The 20631-nt window shown below is 37.9% G+C and overlaps 1 protein-coding gene across 1 annotated transcript in view; it reads right to left on the bottom strand.

Annotated features, from left to right (window-relative positions):
- Positions 1-20228, bottom strand: part of niban2b (niban apoptosis regulator 2b) — a 34120-nt gene extending 13892 nt beyond the window's left edge. Inside the window, exons 1-5 of the mRNA XM_073861168.1 lie at positions 19874-20228; positions 7230-7360; positions 5735-5863; positions 4350-4455; positions 3416-3583 (exon numbers count right to left, since the gene is read on the bottom strand). Coding sequence (XP_073717269.1) covers positions 3416-3583; positions 4350-4455; positions 5735-5863; positions 7230-7360; positions 19874-19928 — 589 coding nt within the window. The 5' untranslated portion in view covers positions 19929-20228. The remainder of the gene's footprint in view (positions 1-3415; positions 3584-4349; positions 4456-5734; positions 5864-7229; positions 7361-19873) is intronic.
- Positions 20229-20631: the final 403 nt, after the last annotated feature.

Here is a 20631-nt window from a genome sequence, read left to right as displayed (position 1 = left end):
CCAAAACCACACAGAGAAGATCAGAGGAACAAACATGGTTAAATAAACTGTAGTCATATAAAAGACTTTATTGAGCAACCAGTCTAAACAGATTGCTTAGGACAGCACGCCTGAACAAAACTGCAGCTTTACCACCAGAAGACTTGCAGCAATGTGTAGTATTTATGGTAAATACGCATGAATTAAAAACCTCCCAACCAGTCTGTCCAACAAATAGCGGGAAGGAAGTATTCTGAAAACCTGTTTGAAAACTATTTTTTCTAGCTCTGGTTGCTCCCAAAGATAATCATACATTTTAAGCAGTTTTTAGCATTTTGCATGCAATTATGCACTTCCAAAAACATGCTGAGACTTGTCAGGGTCAAGCCCTGATCTAGCTGTGTTCATGCATGCTTGGGTTTACTCCTCTGGGAATCAGGTCAAAGAATAACACAATCCCAGCTTGTTCCTCCAGCCTTGGGTTCTGACACTTTTTGGGATACAGATGGGCTGTTCCAAGCAAATTCTTCTGCGTACTAAATATATTAAGTTACATTTAGCTCATCGTGGTGAGAAGAGCGAGAACTGTAGAGGAATTGTAAACTAACACTAAATTGTCACAATGCTACCACAAGACATGGTTATGGCTCACACATTCATGTACTATCCCTTTAACAATTACAGTAATTACATTCTATAATAAATATAAATAAATAGATGTGCACCTCAGTGGTAGACGATTGCTTTAGCAGCCCAACAGGGAATACACATTCTGATTCAATATATACTTTGTAATGCACTATAAGCTGCTTTGGATAAAAACGCCTGCCAAACGCATAAATGTAAATAAGTGTTATTCTGCAGAAAGGTGTCCCACATGGTGCCTGCCAGGCAGATGACGGGTTGCTTTCATCTTTCCGCCACTAAACCTAACTTTAATAAACATGCAAGACTGATCAGGCACAAAGCCTGGGATCTTATGTGTCACTCAGGCAAAATGGATTATAACAGGGAAAAGGGACTGGCGATTAAATCAGCAGTTGATTTATGAATCTATGCCCACTTTAATAAATGTTGAGTTTCTTCAACATTATGATCAAGTACATACCTACAACAAAAACAACATTAAAACCAATGAATCAGATCAGTGTTAAAGAGCACCAATGGTCCGATTCACGATTTTACATTTCCTTTCATGTGTAAGTGTGTGTTTGTACATGTTAACGGTATGCAAAAGGTACAATCCCCAAAGTAAACTATGACGCGTTTATCATCTCCAACGTAAATCTCTTTCCTTGGACTACAACAAACACACAGATTGTAGGCAACAGTTTACTTCCTGGGATTAGTGATGTAGATAAGACCGACATTATCATAATTCCTCTGCTTGGACTCACAGCCTGTAAGTTAAATCCTTTTAGCATTGCGACAGAATCTTTCAAACATGGTAAGGAGTATTCAGGCCAAATCTGTGCGTTTCAGGAAGAAAGTGAAATCTAGAGCTACAAAAATGTACGGTACGTGGAAAAAAGACAGCTAACGGACAGCACAGAACCAAACCATTCCTTATTTATGAAAGAGGTCTGCAGATGTGCTTGCATACATTACATACGACACACAGCAGAGATTCAGCTGGCAAGTACACACACTGGCCCAACTTTATCCCCAGGGTACATTACTGCCCTTGCCGCAAGTGTGCATTCCCTCTCGGCAGCCTCCCATCCAAAATGAAATTACAAGTTGACAGCTCCAGCTGTGACCACTCTGGAATCTGGACTACATACCAACATGAGAGGTCTATGAGAGAACCTTTAACCCAACCTTCATAGTGCCACTCACCTCTTCTTACTCTAACATCAATAGGTTAATTGCAAAAATTCAGTGGGCATAGACAATTTTTGTAGGGATGGAGGGCAATGAGTAAGCTATACCTTAGAGCAGTGTTCTTCAACCCTGGTCATCAAGGACCCCCTTCCAGAAAGTTTTAGATGTCTCCTTATTTAAAATATCTGAACCAACTAATCAGCCTCTTTCAGAACGTCTCCCTAACAAGCTAACGATTTAAATCAGGTATGTTTATTAAGGAGACATCTAAAATATTCTGGAAGGGGGTCCTTGAGGACCAGGGTAGAAGAACACTGCATTAGAGGACCTTTGTGGGACCCTCTTATCATCCAAGGCAAAGTTCCCAGACTGTGCCACCTTATGTCCCTGGTGTCAAGCAAAACAGGTCTGCGGTTACTATACCTTGAGAGTCTGCCAAGCAGGTGAAGTAACCAAAATAACTTTTCGCACCTTTTAAACAAACAAGTGCACTCTTGATTATGCGGCATGTCAAAAGCAGTACCTTTATAAAACTCTCACAGCAAAAATGAGACTTCTGGTTGCCCTGGGCATGGTGCAACAACTGCATTTATACAGGAGCAAATTATTGAGCAAGAAGTTTATATGAGAGTATATCGAGCAGAACTATTTGTGCATTCTCTGATTCTTGTCAAGGAAAATTCTCAGACTAGACAAACAAGTCATTTGTTCAAACTACACTTTAACTAACTGTCCTGTACATACACACAGAAAGAGATTCTCAGACTTTTCTGCATGCATGCGCCCCCTTTGCACCCTCCCAAAAAACATATTTAATTATATGTAAGGCTGTTGGTTAATAGCCTAATTTTTCTGAGGTTTGATTACCAGAATTTATGATAAATAAATGTATTTGATAAAATGTCATAAAACTGGTACCCATCTCACTTCCCCCAGTTTGAGAGCCACTGCTGTACTTTATGAAGTTATAAAAGCTCTATAGCAGTGGTTTTAGCTATTTTTGTCATGAAAGCCACACTGATTTTATTGCAAAGTAGAAAAAGTTACATCCAGTCAAAAAATAAATTAAAGCTTGGCGAGCCATGCATGACTAACACTCAACATCTCTATAGAATAAACAGTCAGAGCTCAAAATATGACTGCACATCTCCAGCTTTCTCAATGACCTCACCCGAGAGTCTTTTTACAGCCTTGAGCGCTAAAATTCTTTCTATTATCAAACAGGACAAATGAATACCGCCAACCGTGCCAAACGTTCCGCTCGAGTTTCCTCTTAGATAAATAGATGTCTTTAAAAATAACACATACGTTTATCAAGCAGGTCTGAAAGCTGGTTTTCTTGACAACAATAAACAGAATAAAAGCAGATGATCAAGTATGAGTCACGCATAAAATGACAAGCAGCAGAAGGAAGGCGGGAACTAGGATATCTCAGGCTGTATGCTTTATTGTGCACCTGGTATGAATGTCATTGAACTTGCAGGTATTCCTATAGATAAACTAGTAAAGCATGGGAATTACAACACAAGGGTCATGGGTTCAGATCTTAGGCAAGTGTGTAAGTCACATTGGATAAAAGTTACTGCTAAATGCACCTAAACCAAAGACTCACCATTGTTGGTGTGCCGGACACAATCCTGAAAGACAGCGGTCCATTTCTGCTGCTCCTTCTCAGTCACCACGCAAAAATAATAGTGACGTGCATAAGGGTGCCAGAGGATGATGGGAAACTGTGTGGTACATTTCAGGAATGGAGAACTGTCAACTTTAGCTTTGACTCCTGGAAAACATAAGCGTAAATGTTAAATGACTTGACGATTGAATATTTGCTTAAAAATGGCCTAATGAGAAGATCTCCAGAGAGTTTACCGCAGACCCTTCTCAATTTCTCATGATCCTTTCTCATTTTCCCATTTCCATCTTTCCTACGGTACTTCATCACTTCTTATCTGAGGCCCAGGCTTAACCCATCTCCCCCACTCCTTGGAAAATTCCAAGTCTCAACTCAATACAAGTTAATCACTGTGTGAATGTTGAAATGACAATCTTTTGTTTAAAAAAAAAATGGTTAAAATAAGACACTGATAATAGAATAAAACCTTGACAGGCAGGCAGCATACAATAAAATATAAAGCATAGCCACATAAAATTAACCATAGACTTAAACATTACTGACAACAAGATTTATACACTGCTTATTGACATGGTCTGTCTAAAGTTCAAAATCCCATCTTTACTAGCATTACCTGTTTTTATCATGACAAAAAGTTGAAAGTTTAACTTTTACACAGTTTGTAGCACCAACGATACCAGTAAGGAATGTGACAGCTCAAACTATAAGAAAGATTTACTGAAAATCATGCAAGTACATGTAGTTTAAACACAACTATGAATTTACATTTCTGCTTTAAAACCATTTTAATCACTGGCCTGTTCAACAACCATTGTAAAATGCACAAAATCTGATTCATTTTGTTTCGTCAACATATTGACATAATATATTAACTTCCTCTCACTGTTTATTTTAAATATAAATGTAGACCGACCTGGTAAGCTGGTGTTTAGAAGCTCCATATATTCTTCCATAGAGGTCAGGACTCTGTAGCCAGCACAGTTTATTGTGCCTTTAGGATGCAGACCTCGGTCATGAGCCTAAATCAAAAAGATATAAAGACATTATAGAAAAAAGAGACATGGCAGCACAGATTCAAGAATTTCTGCAAGGCTAAAAATGTATATGTGAACAGTAATAGTAAACCAATGTGTCGGGGTGGTAGATATAATGCTGATATATAATGGGGTTCACAAGACCATTTGTGACCTTGTGAAATCCAGCTTAAAGTCTCATGATCTAATTCTGAGATTAGGAGCATCCACATTTGATTTCAGTCACTTTTATTTCAATCTTTAACAAATGTGACACTGCCTGTGAAAAAATCTGCTTATGTCATTACGTCAAAAGGTGTTTGGACATAAATGCGTGTTGGCAGTGTGTGAACACAACCACCCTACAATGAACAAAATCCACCCACTTCTCTTTAAATCCCCATTAAACCAAAGCAGTCTTATTAGACATGCGGTTTTGATTCTCTTGCTAATGTGAGATCACACTGATAAAGCCCCGCCCACAGCACATTGCACACTGTAGCACTAATGTGACAAAATGTGTTTATACTATTGTCCCAGACTGGATTCAAAGAAATCAGAGCCATTTTTAACAGAAAGCAGTAGCTCATTTGCATTTAAATGTGATGCTTTCCATTGCACAGTACCCCACGGTTTGGTTTGGGTCGGGTCAGCTTACTTTTGGGGGTTTTCCACTAGGTGCAGTATGTAGTACCCAATGCTTTTTTAGTACCACCTCAGTTCCAAGCGAGCGGAGCTGATACCAAAACGTGATACGAAAACACTGTAGATCACTGATTGGTCTGAGAGAATCGTCACTACCAGCGTTATCGCTATAAATGTAAAAGATTAGCTTTACCTTCATGCAAGCTTGTGCTGTTTCGAGCAAACCTGTTGTCATCTGTGCTTTACTGTAAGTTCCTAAACTCTCACTCCGAAGTGTTACTAAACTCAATGGAAAAGCTAACCACACCAACGTGAGGTGAGCTGACCCGACCTGACCCAAACCAAACCAAACCGTGGGGTACTATGCAATGGAAAAGCACCATAAATGTACACACATGAAAACAGCACATTTTTGCTCTCGTCCAAATAGAGGAATTTTGGACAAGCTATAACAAATGATCTGTGTGATATTTTGAGATGAAACTTCACAGACACTTTCTAGGCACAACTGAGACTTATATTACATCTTGTAAAAATGCCCATACTTTGCATTTTCTAATGCACTAAATTTTTTCTTATCACAAATTATATGTATATATTATAATTAACAAAAATATGAGAAGTAGGGAAAGCTCATTACCTGTTTGTTTTCAAAATAGTTGATATTGTAGGTGTCAGGAATAAAAAGAAAACGATTTCGCCATTTTTTGTTTTCTTCCAAGTACTGGAACAAAGCTCCTGAGAAGATGGACTTATTCTGAAGAGCCATCTAGAAAACAACAAACACAAACAAGAACTGAAATCTGACATCAATTTAGCACATGCTCCAGGTTAAAAGTATTGCTATTCACCAATGTTTACTGAGAATCTGGTGTCTAATTATACATATAGAGACATGACTGGAAGTTATGACCTGAGGTATTTAAATTGTGTTTATTTAACCCACCCACCCAGCGTTCGTGCAAGACTCTGTCACGGTCCATTATCAAAAAGACATACAGATATACATTCCTGTGCACATACACAGTACTGTACATGGACATGGCATGAAGTAATGTATGTAAACTGTGTATCTGTAAAGGTTCTGTGTAAAGACTGCACTATAGAGAGAACTGTAAAAATACATATTTAAAGGATTTTCTTTAAAAAAAATCCAGATAATTTACTCACCACCATGTCATCCAAAATGTTGATGTCTTTCTTTGTTCAGTCGAGAGGAAATTATGGTTTTTGAGGAAAACATTCCAGGATTTTTCTCATTTTAATGGACTTTAATGGACAACAACACGTAACACTTAACACTTTTTTCAACGGAGTTTCAAAGGACTCCAAATAGTTTCAAACGAGGCATAAGGGTGTTATCTAGCGAAACGATAAAAATAAAAAATATGCACTTTTAAACCACAACTTCTCGTCTATCTCTGGTTCTGTGATGCGCCAGCGCGACCTCACGCAATACGTCATCATGTCAAGAGGTCACGGATAATGTATGCGAAACTACGCCCCCGTGTTTACAAGTGTGGAGAAAGAGGACCGTTCCAACGTTGTTGTATGTGGAATGATACTAATTAATGTCTTTGTGTCAGTTTATTGTTTAAAATGGTCCGCAAATCTGCGTTTCATATATGTAACATGTGACCTTTCGACGTCACTATGCAATCACGTGAGGTCGCGCTGGCTCATCACACAGCTGGAGGAAGAAGAGAAGTTGTGGTTTAAAAGTGCATATTTTTAATTTTCTTGTCAAAAATGACAATCGTTTGGCTAGATAAGACCCTTATGCCTCATTTGGGATTGTTTTCCTCAAAAAACAAAACATTTCTTCTCGACTGAACAAAGAAAGACATCAACATTTTGGATGACATGATGGTGAGTAAATTATCTGGATTTTTTATGAAAATTGACTAATCCTTTAAAACAAATTGCCCAATTTTTTTTTTTTTTTTGGACATATAATGCACACATGCTACAGGAAAACTTCATGTACTGTATATCTCCGTAAACCCCCAGTGGGTAAACAAATGCAACAACACTAAGCCGATTCAGCGCTACTGAGAAATTCCCATTGTTTAATTCTTCTTATTTTGCTTGAATGACAGCATTACAAAACTGAGAAATAAACAAGACAATTTTACCTTTCTGTGAAGAAGCTGTGGCTGCGGGCCGCCTCCACCCTCAATGTCATAGCGCATCTTATTGAAGAGAGCCACAGGGTACTGCTGCTCATACAGCCGACCAAACTCTCCCATCAGCTCCCCTGTACGTGCTGACAGACAAACAACCAATAAATCGATCTTACACAATTCAGCTTAAAGTTAGAGAGGAAACTAAGTAGGCATATTACATTACATTTAGTGACAGCATCTATGTAAATATATTTATCATAATTTATAATTTATTCTAATAGTAAAAACGAAGTGTTTACAGTAAACACACTCAAATAAATAATAAATAGCTACTGAGAATAAACAATTTAAAATGCAATTATGACATTACAATATACAGTAAATATAACACTGGCAAATGTTAAGCAAGGCAAAAGTTAACCCTTGTTGCAACCCTACTGTATGCAGCTGTGCTATGAAAGGAGTCGATGAGAATTAAACATTAACAACAATTCACATTGTGCTCCATGTATCTGATCAGAAGAGGAGATTGTAATGTTTGGTTTATGCCGCTTTGTCCTTCACATGAACGTGAGAGTAGATCAACGACGCAGATAGCAAAGGAACATGGGAAATCTCAACCACTTTCTACCGGGAGGTTTTCCAAATAAGTGCTTGTTGTAAAGTTTTAAAGGCTTTTACGGTTACAAAGAAACAAGACTAACAAAGAAAAAAATACATTCCAATCTGTTTGCTTATATGTGAAGATGCTTTCAAAGTAGAAAGACTCAAGGAAAATGAATCACTGAGATGTTCAAAGAAAGCCACACACGAATAAAATGCCACTGACATCATAAGAAGGAAGAGGTCAGTGACATCAACTGCACATTAACAACCATTACTATATAGTGCTATATAGAAACTGACCCTATATGCATTCGTTGTGGACCTGAAGTGTCATTAGTTTTTGCCCAAGAACTGTTCCAATTCAAAGTTCACGTTGAGCAAATACAGTTAAGTCTCCCTGTAGTCAAGAATTGTATAATTTAAAACGCATCTTTGAACATCATAATAGCATATGTAGTTTTACCTGTCACAGTAATAATTTCTTCATGCTTTTAAACAGCTTAAAAGGCGGGGTGCATGATCTCTGAAAGCCAATGAGCATGTTTACATGCAAATCAATAAACCGGCAATGCAGACAACTGCGTTTACATGGGACTTGGAGAATTGTCAGGTTTCTCGCAGATAGTGACGTCACCCCCTATAGTACGTAATATAGTTGTTCAAAAAGCCGACGGCATATCTGTCTATACCAGGGCAGGGTCACCAATCCTGGTCCTGGAGGGCCGGTGTCGCTGCAGAGTTTAGCTCTCCAACCCTAATCAAAGCGGCCAATTCAGGTGCTTCAGGTGTGTTTGATTAGGGTCGGAGCTAAACACCGGCCCTTCAGGACCAGGATTGGTGACCCCTGATCTATACTGTTGTATCTCTTCTCGTGTCTGCAGAACCTGTAAATATGACATCAGCTATTTTATCTATTTTATTTATTTTCGCAGTTTGTCTGCCATCTGCTTCAGTTGAGTGGAGACTTTTATGCATTACTTTGCACTTATTTCCACGTGTGACATCTATCCTTCACGCGCACATGGACAAAACCCTGAGAAAGCCGGTTAAGGTGTTTATATGCCACGCAAAACCGGGGGAATGAGCAAAAAAAACTACCTGTACCGATCGTTTTTTGCTTACGGCGTTTATGGGCTTTCTCCAATAAAAGAAAACTGTTTTACGTGTTTACGTGACCCTACGTATTAGGGATGCTCCGATCAGGATTTTTGCAGGCCGATACCGATCACCGATTTGTTGTCTTCGTGATCGGCCGATACCAATGCTGATACCGATTTTTCAAGCTGATATGCAAGCTCTTTGATGACTGTAACTTTAAAAAAAAAATTCTAGATAAAGTAATACCACAGATGTTGCCTTTGTTATATTACTTGCAGTAATTAGGTATATTATTGTTTTAATATAGAATTAAATAAATTAGCACAACAAATATTTCTTCTGCAAAGAGAAATTTAATATGCCTTTAAAAAGGCTTATATCTGTAAAAACAAGTGAAAATAAAACACTTCACAGTCTTTACTGTATGAATTAAATATACATGCATTCGTATGAAGTACAACAGTTCTTTAGTGAAGAGCAGAGAGTGATTTTATTGAGAGATGAATTAGGTTACTGCAGCTTTAAGACTTGACAGAGAGATCGCTCGTTCACGTGCACTGATGACAGGCAGCTGTGTGTGGGCGCGGCGTCTGAACGCAGACAAGAGCAGCTGTGAGGAAAATGTAAGTTTAAATGCTCAAAACTTAAAAACGCATGCAAATAATAAACTTTTGATATGAGGATGCAATTGTCCGCGATGTGTTGTATACACTGTTTGATGGGGATGTGAAGACGGGACGCGCTGTTAGGACCGGACCGCGTCCTCATAGAAAATACACATATCTCTGTAAAGGCAAAGAGAGAAATGCAAATCTACACGTCGCTCATGAGCCACGGGTTATAAAAATGCTCTCACTGTGTAAAAATGGTCTCTAACTGCAGCCGCAATGAGGAGCCATATGATGACAAAAGTAAACAGAAAGATCGGTTCACGAGATCTGCAAATTTAACGAGGACCGATCGAGTCATTTAATGCCGTTATCGGCCGATACCGATCTGCGGCCGATCGATCGGAGCATCCCTACTACGTATTATCAGTTTATTAAGCATAATTGCCGTAAGACTGTGCATGTAAACCAAATCAATGTTGATATTTGAAATCACCTAAACAAACATGCCCCTACCCCAATAGTATCTGAACCTTCTTTTGATAGACCCGCCCCACACATAAGCAACCCAGGCAAAGATGTCGGTTAGCTGACATGCCCCTTACTGCTGATTGGCTACAAGTGTGTTTTGGTACTCGGCCCGACTCACTTTTCCAAAGTGTTTTTTAAAAATCATGCACCCGCCTTTAATTTACACCCTTGCGCCTCATTTAATATATGCGGATCTATGAATATGCAAATTATCCCCACAGTGGGACTTCAAAAATCTCTGGATGTGTACTTGCTCCGCACCTTTTTTCATGGATTCATCAGTAGTTTGAAAATGTATTAGTTTGCTTGGGCAAAAATTATGTTTTTTAAACATCATTATACTAATAAGAGAATGCACATGAAGCATGGCTGCGTTTTATGTCATGCTATTTCGTTTTATTGTAATAAACATTTAACATAAAAGATTCAAATAAACCAGCATTGCAAATACAGTAACTGAGTAAACACATCAAGTAATCTAATTCACCCTAGCATCCATGGGTGTTCATATTCCTGACTCAAACTTGCCAAGTCCAAACCACCAAGGACACAAGTCCAAACTTGGTATTAAGAAATGGCGTATTTCTTAAGTTATTAAAAGTGGCACACCCATTGAAATTAGGAGTCAGTCAGAATAAGGAGTTCTTTTTCTTATGGTGCATAAAGACATTTAAGTTTAATTCAAGTGCAGGGAGAAACAAAACAAGACCAAAGCCAAATGCTGAGCATTAACAGGACCATAGTTCCCCATCACAGCACATCATAAACAGACCTGGGGTATGCAGTATTATAGTCTGCCAAAGTCAGACGCCCACAGGAATACCCTAAACATTCCCTCATTGAATCGGTATGATCTTCGCTGCAATAATGAAATGTCTCTGAAGCTCTAAAAGCTGGTCGGGGTAAATCATTAAGCAATCCATCACATTTGCCCCATAAAGCCAAAATATTAAATGAACTGCTAAATACATTAGGCAGTCGTGCACTACTTAACAGACAAGAATGTGAAGACAGAGACAGGGAGGCTGGGCCTAATTCACACTGAGGTTTTAAAAAAGGCTTTTTACATTTAACGTTGTTAACGGTGTCATTTTAAACCCTTGATCCTTGCTTATCCAACGCTATCTTCTCATGGCAGTTTTGTATTTATTTTATGAGGTGGCTAATTCGTAAAATTTTATACAAATTGATTTTGCCCCAGTGAGGCTGCTGGGCTTAAAGGGACACTCCACTTTGTTTGAAATAATATGCAAATTTTTCAGCTCCCCTAGAGTTACACATTTGATTTTTACAGTTTTGGAATCCATTCAGCTGATCTCCAGGTCTGGCAGTATCACTTTTAGCATAGCTGAGCACAATCCATTGAATCTGATTAGACCATAAGCATCGCGCAAAAAAATAATCAAAGAGTTTCAATATTTTTCCCATTTAAAACTTGACTCTTCTGTGGTTGCATCGTGTACTAGGATCGACAGAAAATTAAAAGTTGCGATTTTCTACTTTCCTGCCATTGAAAGCTAGGGGACTATTTTCGGCTGTTGTGTAATATCATTGTAACTTCTGTAGGCATGTTACAGCATCAAAGTCCTTGATTATTACGCCAGAGTATAGTTTCTAGCCATATCTTCCTAGAAAATCACAACTTTTAATTTTCTGTCGGTCTTAGTACACAATGTAACTACAGAAGAGTCAAGTTTTAAATAGGACAAATATTCAAACTCTTTGGTTATTTTTTAGCGCAATGCTAATGGTCTAATCAGATTCAATGGATTATGCTAAGCTGTGCTAAAAGAGCTAGCGCCAGACCCAGAGATCAGCTAAATGGATTTCAAAACAGTAAGAATCAAATGTTTAACTCTAGAGGAGCTGGAAAATGAGCATATTTTCAAAAAAAGTAGAGTGTCCCTTTAAAAGGTAGGGTTAGGGTGGGATTTCGTTATTGTTTTTGGTATGTTATTGATTCACTTGCACAAATTCGCAAGTAGCAGCTTATAACTAGTAAAATAGGTACAAATTCTCATGAGATCAGGCTGGCATATCCTGTTCCATGTCTCGTTCATACTTCATACTGTCCTATATTTGCATATTTATTACCACACCCAAGAGGTTTGGATAACTACCCGTTTTAAAGCTTATTAAAAGATCAAACACCCTTTTAAATAACACATGTGAAACGTACATGGTTAAAATAAATGACCTTAACCTGGGATTATAAAAGTTAACCCAGGGTTAAGCACAATTTTAAAGTACCTCAAAGTGTCTTATTGGAGGGGGGTAACTTTTGATTTTTCATCACAATGAAATAATAAAGCCAATGATTACTATAATCATTACCCGGTATAATAAATTACAGTAAAGTACAATTAAAATGAAATTTAAGACACACCTATTTTGACTTAAATCCTTGTATGAGCTGTCTGATTTCTTATAGAGACGAAGATGGTGGGAACAGCCGACAGGGGCTGGGTTGTTTACCGATTCATGGTTTGCACACTGATATAGTAATTCATCTTAAACAAACATCCTTTGACAAATCTTACAATGCTCCACTCCCATGCCAAGACATTACATACACACAAAATTTCACAATCCAAAAGTTTCATCACAAGCCCTAGAAAAAGAAAGCTTTTTGCTGTAACTATTTCAACACAAATAAGACAAAAAGCTCAGTAATACATATAAGTCAGACAGTGAGATTAGAGGAGGATCCGAAATGAACTTTTTATGAATCTGTGAACTGATCCTATTTCCTGGCTAGACATTTTTCAAACCAACAAAGTGCATTTTGATTAGGGCTGCATGACGATTAATCGCAACTTATCGTTTGCAGAATAAAAGTTTTTGTTTACATCATATTGTGTATGTACTGTGTATAATAATTACTAAAAATAAATAGAAATAAATATATTTATATTTTAAGTATATGTGTGTGTGTGTGTGTGTGTGTGTGTGTGTGTGTGTGTGTATACACAAAATTATTACACTACACACACGCGCACGCACGCACGCACGCACACACACACTTCTGTAATTCTGCAAACGATTAGTTGTGATTAATCGGCATGCAGTCCTATACTGCAGTGGTTCTCAAACTGGGGGGGGGGGGGGCGCGAGATGGTGCCAGGGGGGCCCCAGTTTTATGGCATATTATAAAATACATAAATTTATCATGAATTCTGTGAAATTAAACCTAAAAAATAAGGCAGCACTACTTTGTATAATTGAATGTTTTGTTTAATTAAAATGTGAAGTTTCAGAACTGTTTTTGTCATAAATTTTCTTTGGGGGGGCCGCGAAGGAATGCACCATACACAATGGGGGCCGCACACTGAAAAAGTTTGAGAACCACTGCTATACTGTTTATTCTATTAAAATAAATATACTTTCCTCTCTGTGACAAATTTGAATTTATTTATCTGCTTGATTTATTGGTTGCCTGTCGAGCTCTGCTTTGATGAGAATTTAATGTTTCCTGGAGGTTTCATGATGATGATGATAACAACAACAAATATAGCTGCAAGCAGCGATACCGGGGTCAAGCCAAACATGGCAAAAAATGATTCATACGTGATGACTGTCATGATTTAAGATCTAAGTTTGCATTAGTTTTATGAAAAAATATAATTTTTTATCTTGAGATCACTAGGTGGCGCTGTGCCGAAACAATGGATGGTGCCTCAGGTCATGACTGTGATGTCACATACCAAATTTAGTGTAAATACGATAAAGCGATACGGAGATATAGCCTTAAATGATTTGACCACTAGGAGGCACTGACCAAAACAATAGATTGTGACTCAGGTCTTGATTGTGATGACACCCACCAAATTTGGTGTAAATACGATAAAGAGATTCAGAGATATAGCTTCAAATCTCTTGACCACTAGGGGGCACCGAAAAGTTTACAAGTCCTTTCAGAACATGTTGCTGATGAACCATACCAAGTTTCATAACAATACGCAATTGCGTTTCTGAAATACTTGAACTTAAAGAAAAAATTCAAAATGGCCGACACACTAAATGGCTGACCAAAAACCATTTGGTATCGTTTGACTCGGCATGCCTCACGAAATCTAACAAGACCACTCTCATAATTTTACATTCAAGTTTGCAGTAGTTATAAGCAAAAATAGACATTTTTTTATATCTCGTGACCAGTAGGGGGCAGTTTGACGAAATGGTGCATGCACCCTCAGGTCATCACTGTTATGACATATACCAAGTCTCATATTAATACGCAAAAGTTTTGCGAAGATACAGGCTCAAACACATTTTGGCGTGCTCGCCCTTGCATTCTTTGATGCGTTATAGGACAACGGTTAGGTCTACCAAAAAGCTTTTGATAACTTTTTGTCTAGAGTGTCTCTAGATGATGCGTACCAAAAATCAAGCCAATCAAACAAGCGCTCTAGGAGGAGTTGAAAAAGTAGGTGTTCAATATAATTCAAAATGGCCGACAGGAAGTAGGTTTGACTTTGACATATTTGGTACAGTCGGACTCAGCACGAGCCAAGGAATCAATAGAGTGAAGTCTCATTTCAGTGTGGCAAATGAATCAAAGGCTATAAAGATTTTAAACAATGTCTTTACATATCCTGACCACTAGGTGGTGCTGTCCTAAAGATTTATAGGTGTGCTCAGAACATGTCACTGATGAACCATGACAAATTTCGTAGCGATACGTCATTCTGTTTGTGAAATACTGAACTTAATGAGAAAATTCAAAATGGCCGACACCCAAAATGGCCGACCGAAAACGGTTAGTTATCGTTTGACTCGGCATGCCTCAAGGAATCTAACAAGACCACCTTCATGATTTTAGACTCAAGTTTGAAGTAGTTATAAGCAAAAAGAAGCATTTTTCGAATCTCGTGACCACTAGGTGGCGCTGTGACGAAATGTTGCAGGCACCCTCAGGTCATGACTGTAATGACATATACCAAGTTTTGTGTCGATACACAAAAGTTTAGCGAAGATACGGCCTCACGTCCGTTTTGGCGTGCTCGCCGCCTTATATGGTGTCACTGTATACGAGAACGCATTGGTCTATCAAAAAGCTTTTGATAACTTTTTGTCTGGGGTGTCTCTAGATGCTCCATACCAAGGGACATGCAAATCGGACAAACGCTCTAGGAGGAGTTCGAAAAAGTAGGTTTTACGGAAAATTCAAAATGGCGGAAAGATGTGCATGACACAAATGACATCAATGTGTGCCATTGAATCATCATGAGCCAAGGATTCAGAGGAAACAAGAATTTAGTGTCTAGGACTCACGGGTCAGAAGTTATGAGCATGAACATAAGTGGATTTTTGGACTGTTGGTGGCGCTAGAGGGTTTGAGTTAGACACACCAATGTTGCTATAGTAATTTCTTAGACCGTCCTCTACATGTGTGCCAAATTACATAACTTTCCTACGTACGGTTCTATGGGCTGCCATTGACTTCAATGGCGGAAGAACTAGGATGAATAATAATAAGAAAACTAACAGATACAATAGGTGTCTACGCCACTTCGTGGCTTGACCCCTAATAAGAACTTCATGACAACCACATATGGGTCAGAGAACAGGCTGAGGGGTTTGTTAAAGAGAGAAGGGAAGTTTCACAGGAATCAGCGAGCGGACAGGGTGAGGGTCTCGGAGAGAAATTTGTGAGCTTAGATCCTGGAACTGATAAGGAGACCACACGAGAACAAGCCGTAAACATTACAGGCATGACAGAGTTTGTGTGTGAGTTTTGTCTTGTTATGAGTCACATGCTGAATCAGTCTCATGTGATACTTTGGAGCTGGATGCCACTCCTTGCTTCTCCTTAATTTCATTATAAGCTATATAAAATCAAGTTAGATTTTTCACAGTGGTCACTTTAAAACTCAAAGGGATCACACTGAAAACTGCTGCCAATTCATTACCCAATATGACAACAAGGGCTGAAATATGTATATAAAATATTTGTATGTATCATACAGGAACTGTTCCACACAATCATGCTAATTTCCAAAATGGATTTTGGCAATATTATGCATGTCTTAGGTCTTTTCCCTTGCATGCTAACAGCTGATCTTGGGGTCGTAAAACAAATTGAGGAATCTGAGAGACTAATTTGACACAGGTTTTGGCTGCCAGGCTCTTTGGGTCAGGGGAAAGAGAGAGAGCACAACAAAACTCTTCTGGATTCATTTACGCTTGTCTAGTTAATGCACTTTGAAGAGCTCACAGCAGGAAATCCCACAGCTCTTTGATCTTGGTCTTGCTTGGTCCTTTAAAGAAGAGCAGCGCTGCAAAATTCTTTATTTCTATTGGTTAATGCATTTTAGTACAAAGCAATGCAGTAGTTCCAGGTCTGTTGACTACACCAGTTTCACCTTACCACGCTCTTTTACTGACACAAAGTATTACTGGCAGCTTGGGCTGTGTCGAGATATAAATCTGTTTGAAAGACATTTTAGGTCTTCAAACCTTAGAAATGTCTTGTGGTGCCATGTACGTGTATTTACATGTGGAATAACAAACTTAATGCCCATGCAAGCACCTCAGGTGTGCATTTAAATTATTAATACTTCAATGGTTTGACATCAGCTATTTTTTCAATGTTTAAAATTGCATGCTTCTCATTAAGCTTACAAAACATTTCATTAAAGGGAAAATTAAAATTCTGTAATAATTTACTCATCCTCATAGTTTAAACCTGTATGGGGTTCTGTGTATCTTATAAAAATAAAATTTTGATAAATGACTGTAAGCACACAGTTGATGGTACCCATTGATTTCCATAATCATTGGGTACTGTCAACTGTGTGCTTACCATTATTTATCAAAATATCTTCTTTTGTACTCAACAGAATAGGGAAACTTAGGTTGAGTAAATGATTACTTTAATTTTGGGGTGAACTATCCCTTTAACACTTCTAAATGAATGGATTTTGCATCAAAATCAAGCTTTAACAGGGTTCCCACACCTTAGTTAACTTCAAATGTAAGGACCTTTCAAGGACTTTCCAGGTCCAATACCTTCAAATTCAAGGATTAAATGTGGGGACACATTTCAAGTGAGAGCAAGGTTACATTGTGTTACTTTTAAAGATACATTGTTACAGTTCTTTTTGAGACGCTTCCAGGGGTAAGTGCCTCTAAATGTGTATATCAAATTCAACCAATGGTGAGGCTTAACGACAAAGACAGGGTGACGCAGGAGCCAGAAAGTATATCGCTATCTGAAAAGAGTTATAGGGACGCAGGAAGTATGGCAAGGGATACGCAGGGTCTCGTTCCCTTCTCAGGGAACAAAAGTTACACACGTAACCAAAGACTTTTTCATGTGTGAAACACAACTATGCAAAAAAGCATTTTGGTATGAATCAAAATTCGCATACAGAATATATATAAGCATTTAATGCGAACAGTTCAGCACGTGTGCTTAAAAAGTCTAGAATTTTTCTGATATTATCCTACACTACACAGGGAATAATATGGATTTTTTTTCCAGAAAACTTCTTGCATAAAATAGATTCAAGCACTTTTAATGACCTGTATCTATGTATGTATATTTTCAAAAACTTCCCAGGGCCTTAACTTATTTCCCCCAGATTCACAAACTTTCAAGGATTTCAAGGACCTGTGGGAACCCTGCTTTAAGCTCTAGTCTATGCAGCATTGAAATCCATGGAAAACTGGCAGGGATAAAATTCAACCGATATCAATCTGACAAGAAGAAATGTAACGTTATTTATTGAAATTGTTGAGTGCTTTTTTCAAAGAAAAATAAGGGATGACACAAGACGAAACACCTCTAACTGGCATGTTATCTGATGGTCTGTGGCTTAGTGAAGCATGTCTTAAACATGCTGTGCTTTTCATTTGTTTTAATTGTCCTGAGAGCCTCATTGGTGCTGAGTCCAACATTGAGTAAATCTTACTTTACTCATGGAAAACACTACATAGAAACAGCGACTGATTATGAAACCACATTACACAGTGACAATGCCTTACTCAACTGTCCGATTCCCATGTCATTAGCATACTCCATAAAACTCAATGATTTCAACAGACCAACTCTAGAGGCCATTTTGGTCTAAAATTCAGTCCGTTCTGTGGATGACTAAGAATTGCTCACTTGGAATAGTCTGGAACATTAGGAACATTCAAAGGGCTACTCACACATGCACATAAAGCTTTATACTGAGGTACTTGTATGGATACATTATTAGTGTTCCACTACTCCAGAAACAGCCCACCACAGGGCAAACATTCCAGTCAAGCATTTCCTGCATCAACCCCCTCTTCCTCCCCCTTATTACTACTAAAACGATGGTGTGGGGGCTTTAACTAATGCATGCAAAACTTCATATCCACCCACAACATAAAAGCTTTGTGCCGAAAATATGTTTAATCAAACATAAAACGCCTAAAATTACACGCATTCAAATCCAACTTAAAAACACCATTTAAGAAAAAGTGGATTGTTTATGACAGGAAGTGCTGAGGTCAGTCTATTCCCCACCCATTTTTTTTTTTAGTTGATGACTTCATTCAATCTCCAGATTACTGTACATGAAAAAGGTTATTGACTATGGGGGGGAAAGGTTGTAGATATACCCCCAGATGACTTTAAAGTTTAATTAAACTTTTAAATAACTAAAGATCATAGCTGATAGCCTAATCATATCATATAATTATCTAAACCAGCACACTGTAAAAATTGCACTTTAATTTTTAATTTTAAAACTTAAAATTTTTGATATAAATTTAGTTGAAATAACTAGCAACTTCTCACTAGTCAAGAAAAAATTAAAAATTAATCGTAAATTCAAGTTGATTAAACTTAAAAATTTAAGTGCAACAAGGAATTTTTTACATTGCAGACCACCGATTCTAACAGACCAATTTTACAGAAACCTGATGAAATTACGCTCATCTGGTCAAGCATGTAAATGATGACCATTTTGAACAGCTTATAAGCACAAACTAAAAAAGTGAACATAAACAGGCATTCAAAAGTTATCCAAACAGAGTATGACATTTCCTGACACACGGCTGTTAAACTCTTCAAGAATTCCAGAGATTCCATTTCTGAATGATTGATGGCAAAATTTCTTAAAACTTGGAAAAACAGTAAAGATGGGAAGTTAACAGATGTCTTATGCCACTCACAAATGGGATTTCATCCACTAATTGAAGAATAGGAATTGGAGAATTTGTTAAAGTTTTGTTAAAATGTATTAAGTGGAGTTTAGTTTGAAAATATCATCTGCTAGGTAATCCTCTCCAAGTGATTTATCTAGCCATTTTCTGAAACCAGTTTCATCTCAAACACACCTCACCACAGCTTTAAAAAGTGCAGGCCACTTGAGTTTAAAATGCATTAATAAAAATATTTTATTTAAAATGAAAAGTTTGTCTAAAAAGACCATCAATTGTTGGGCTGTCATTCAGACAATAGTTTAGTATATCTGATCTAACTACTACATGGCTTTCTTCCACGTTTATTTGGCACACACTGTGTGAAATGTATCCTCCTATCACACATGAAGTAACTGTTTATGCATTGTGTTTTCCAAAACTATAACAGGAAACACTGTGCCACGTAGCAACCAAGTCTCTGTTAAATGGGAACAGCACCAAATTCATTATCCCACAAATTTCCTTTTGGACTGGAATGTAAACTATTTAAACCAAAACCCCAGTCTTACAACTTAAAACAACAGTCTGTTGCAGTTTAACATTGCAACCCTATTCTTTCGCAACAGCATATTTCACATAACAACACACAACGTTTCGCTTTTAATAATGCACAGTGATAGCATCAATTACCTGTAATAACCTCCCGTTTGCCCTCATCGAGATGAGTTGAGATCAAATCCCCCATCGTGTCGCTGTTAGCTGGACTGGGCTGGCTGAATCTGTGAACTTCGTCTTTAAGAGCGGCTGTTTATGGGCGCTGGTTTCTTCTTATGATAAGATATGAACAGTTGATTTTAGCGGCTCCTCCCACTTCTTGGATGTGGTTGAAGTTACATGCGGTTGACAGGCATCGTGCTGAAATGGTGCTGGGATAATGAAAGCTCAGTCTTCCATAACTCTTCACGCTTCTTTAGTCCTGTTTTAAACACAGTTATGTGCTCTGTTCAGTGTCGTAGTAAACTTTTCTTAAGGGACCCGTGAGCGTGCGTAAGGCGTGGTTTTAGAAATCTGCGATTTACCTCCAATTAGGGGCGGGGCTATGCGATCATTCTCAGAACGTAGAGCCAAGCAAAGAACAGCATAGACAAAACAAATGGATACAAAAGTAAGAAATTACGTAAATTACGTTAAAAATAAATAAATAAACAATGTGCAATAAAACAATCAGCTAATCCAATTCAATTTAATTTAGTTGCTAGACTATAATGAAAATATGTAATAGTTCAGCATTTATTTGACATTCATTTTGTCACTAAATGATACTTTTGAAAAGAAAAAAAAACACATCTAGAATTTTACTATTTGAATGTTCATGTTAAAGTTTCTGAGGCCACACTTGCATCAGGTGGTCTAGCGTCTCTTGCAACACAAAGACAGCAAGGTTTTTG

Source organism: Misgurnus anguillicaudatus, chromosome 22, assembly GCF_027580225.2.
Source record: "Misgurnus anguillicaudatus chromosome 22, ASM2758022v2, whole genome shotgun sequence".
NCBI lineage: Eukaryota > Metazoa > Chordata > Actinopteri > Cypriniformes > Cobitidae > Misgurnus > Misgurnus anguillicaudatus.
This window is presented reverse-complemented; position numbering and strand designations above follow the sequence as displayed.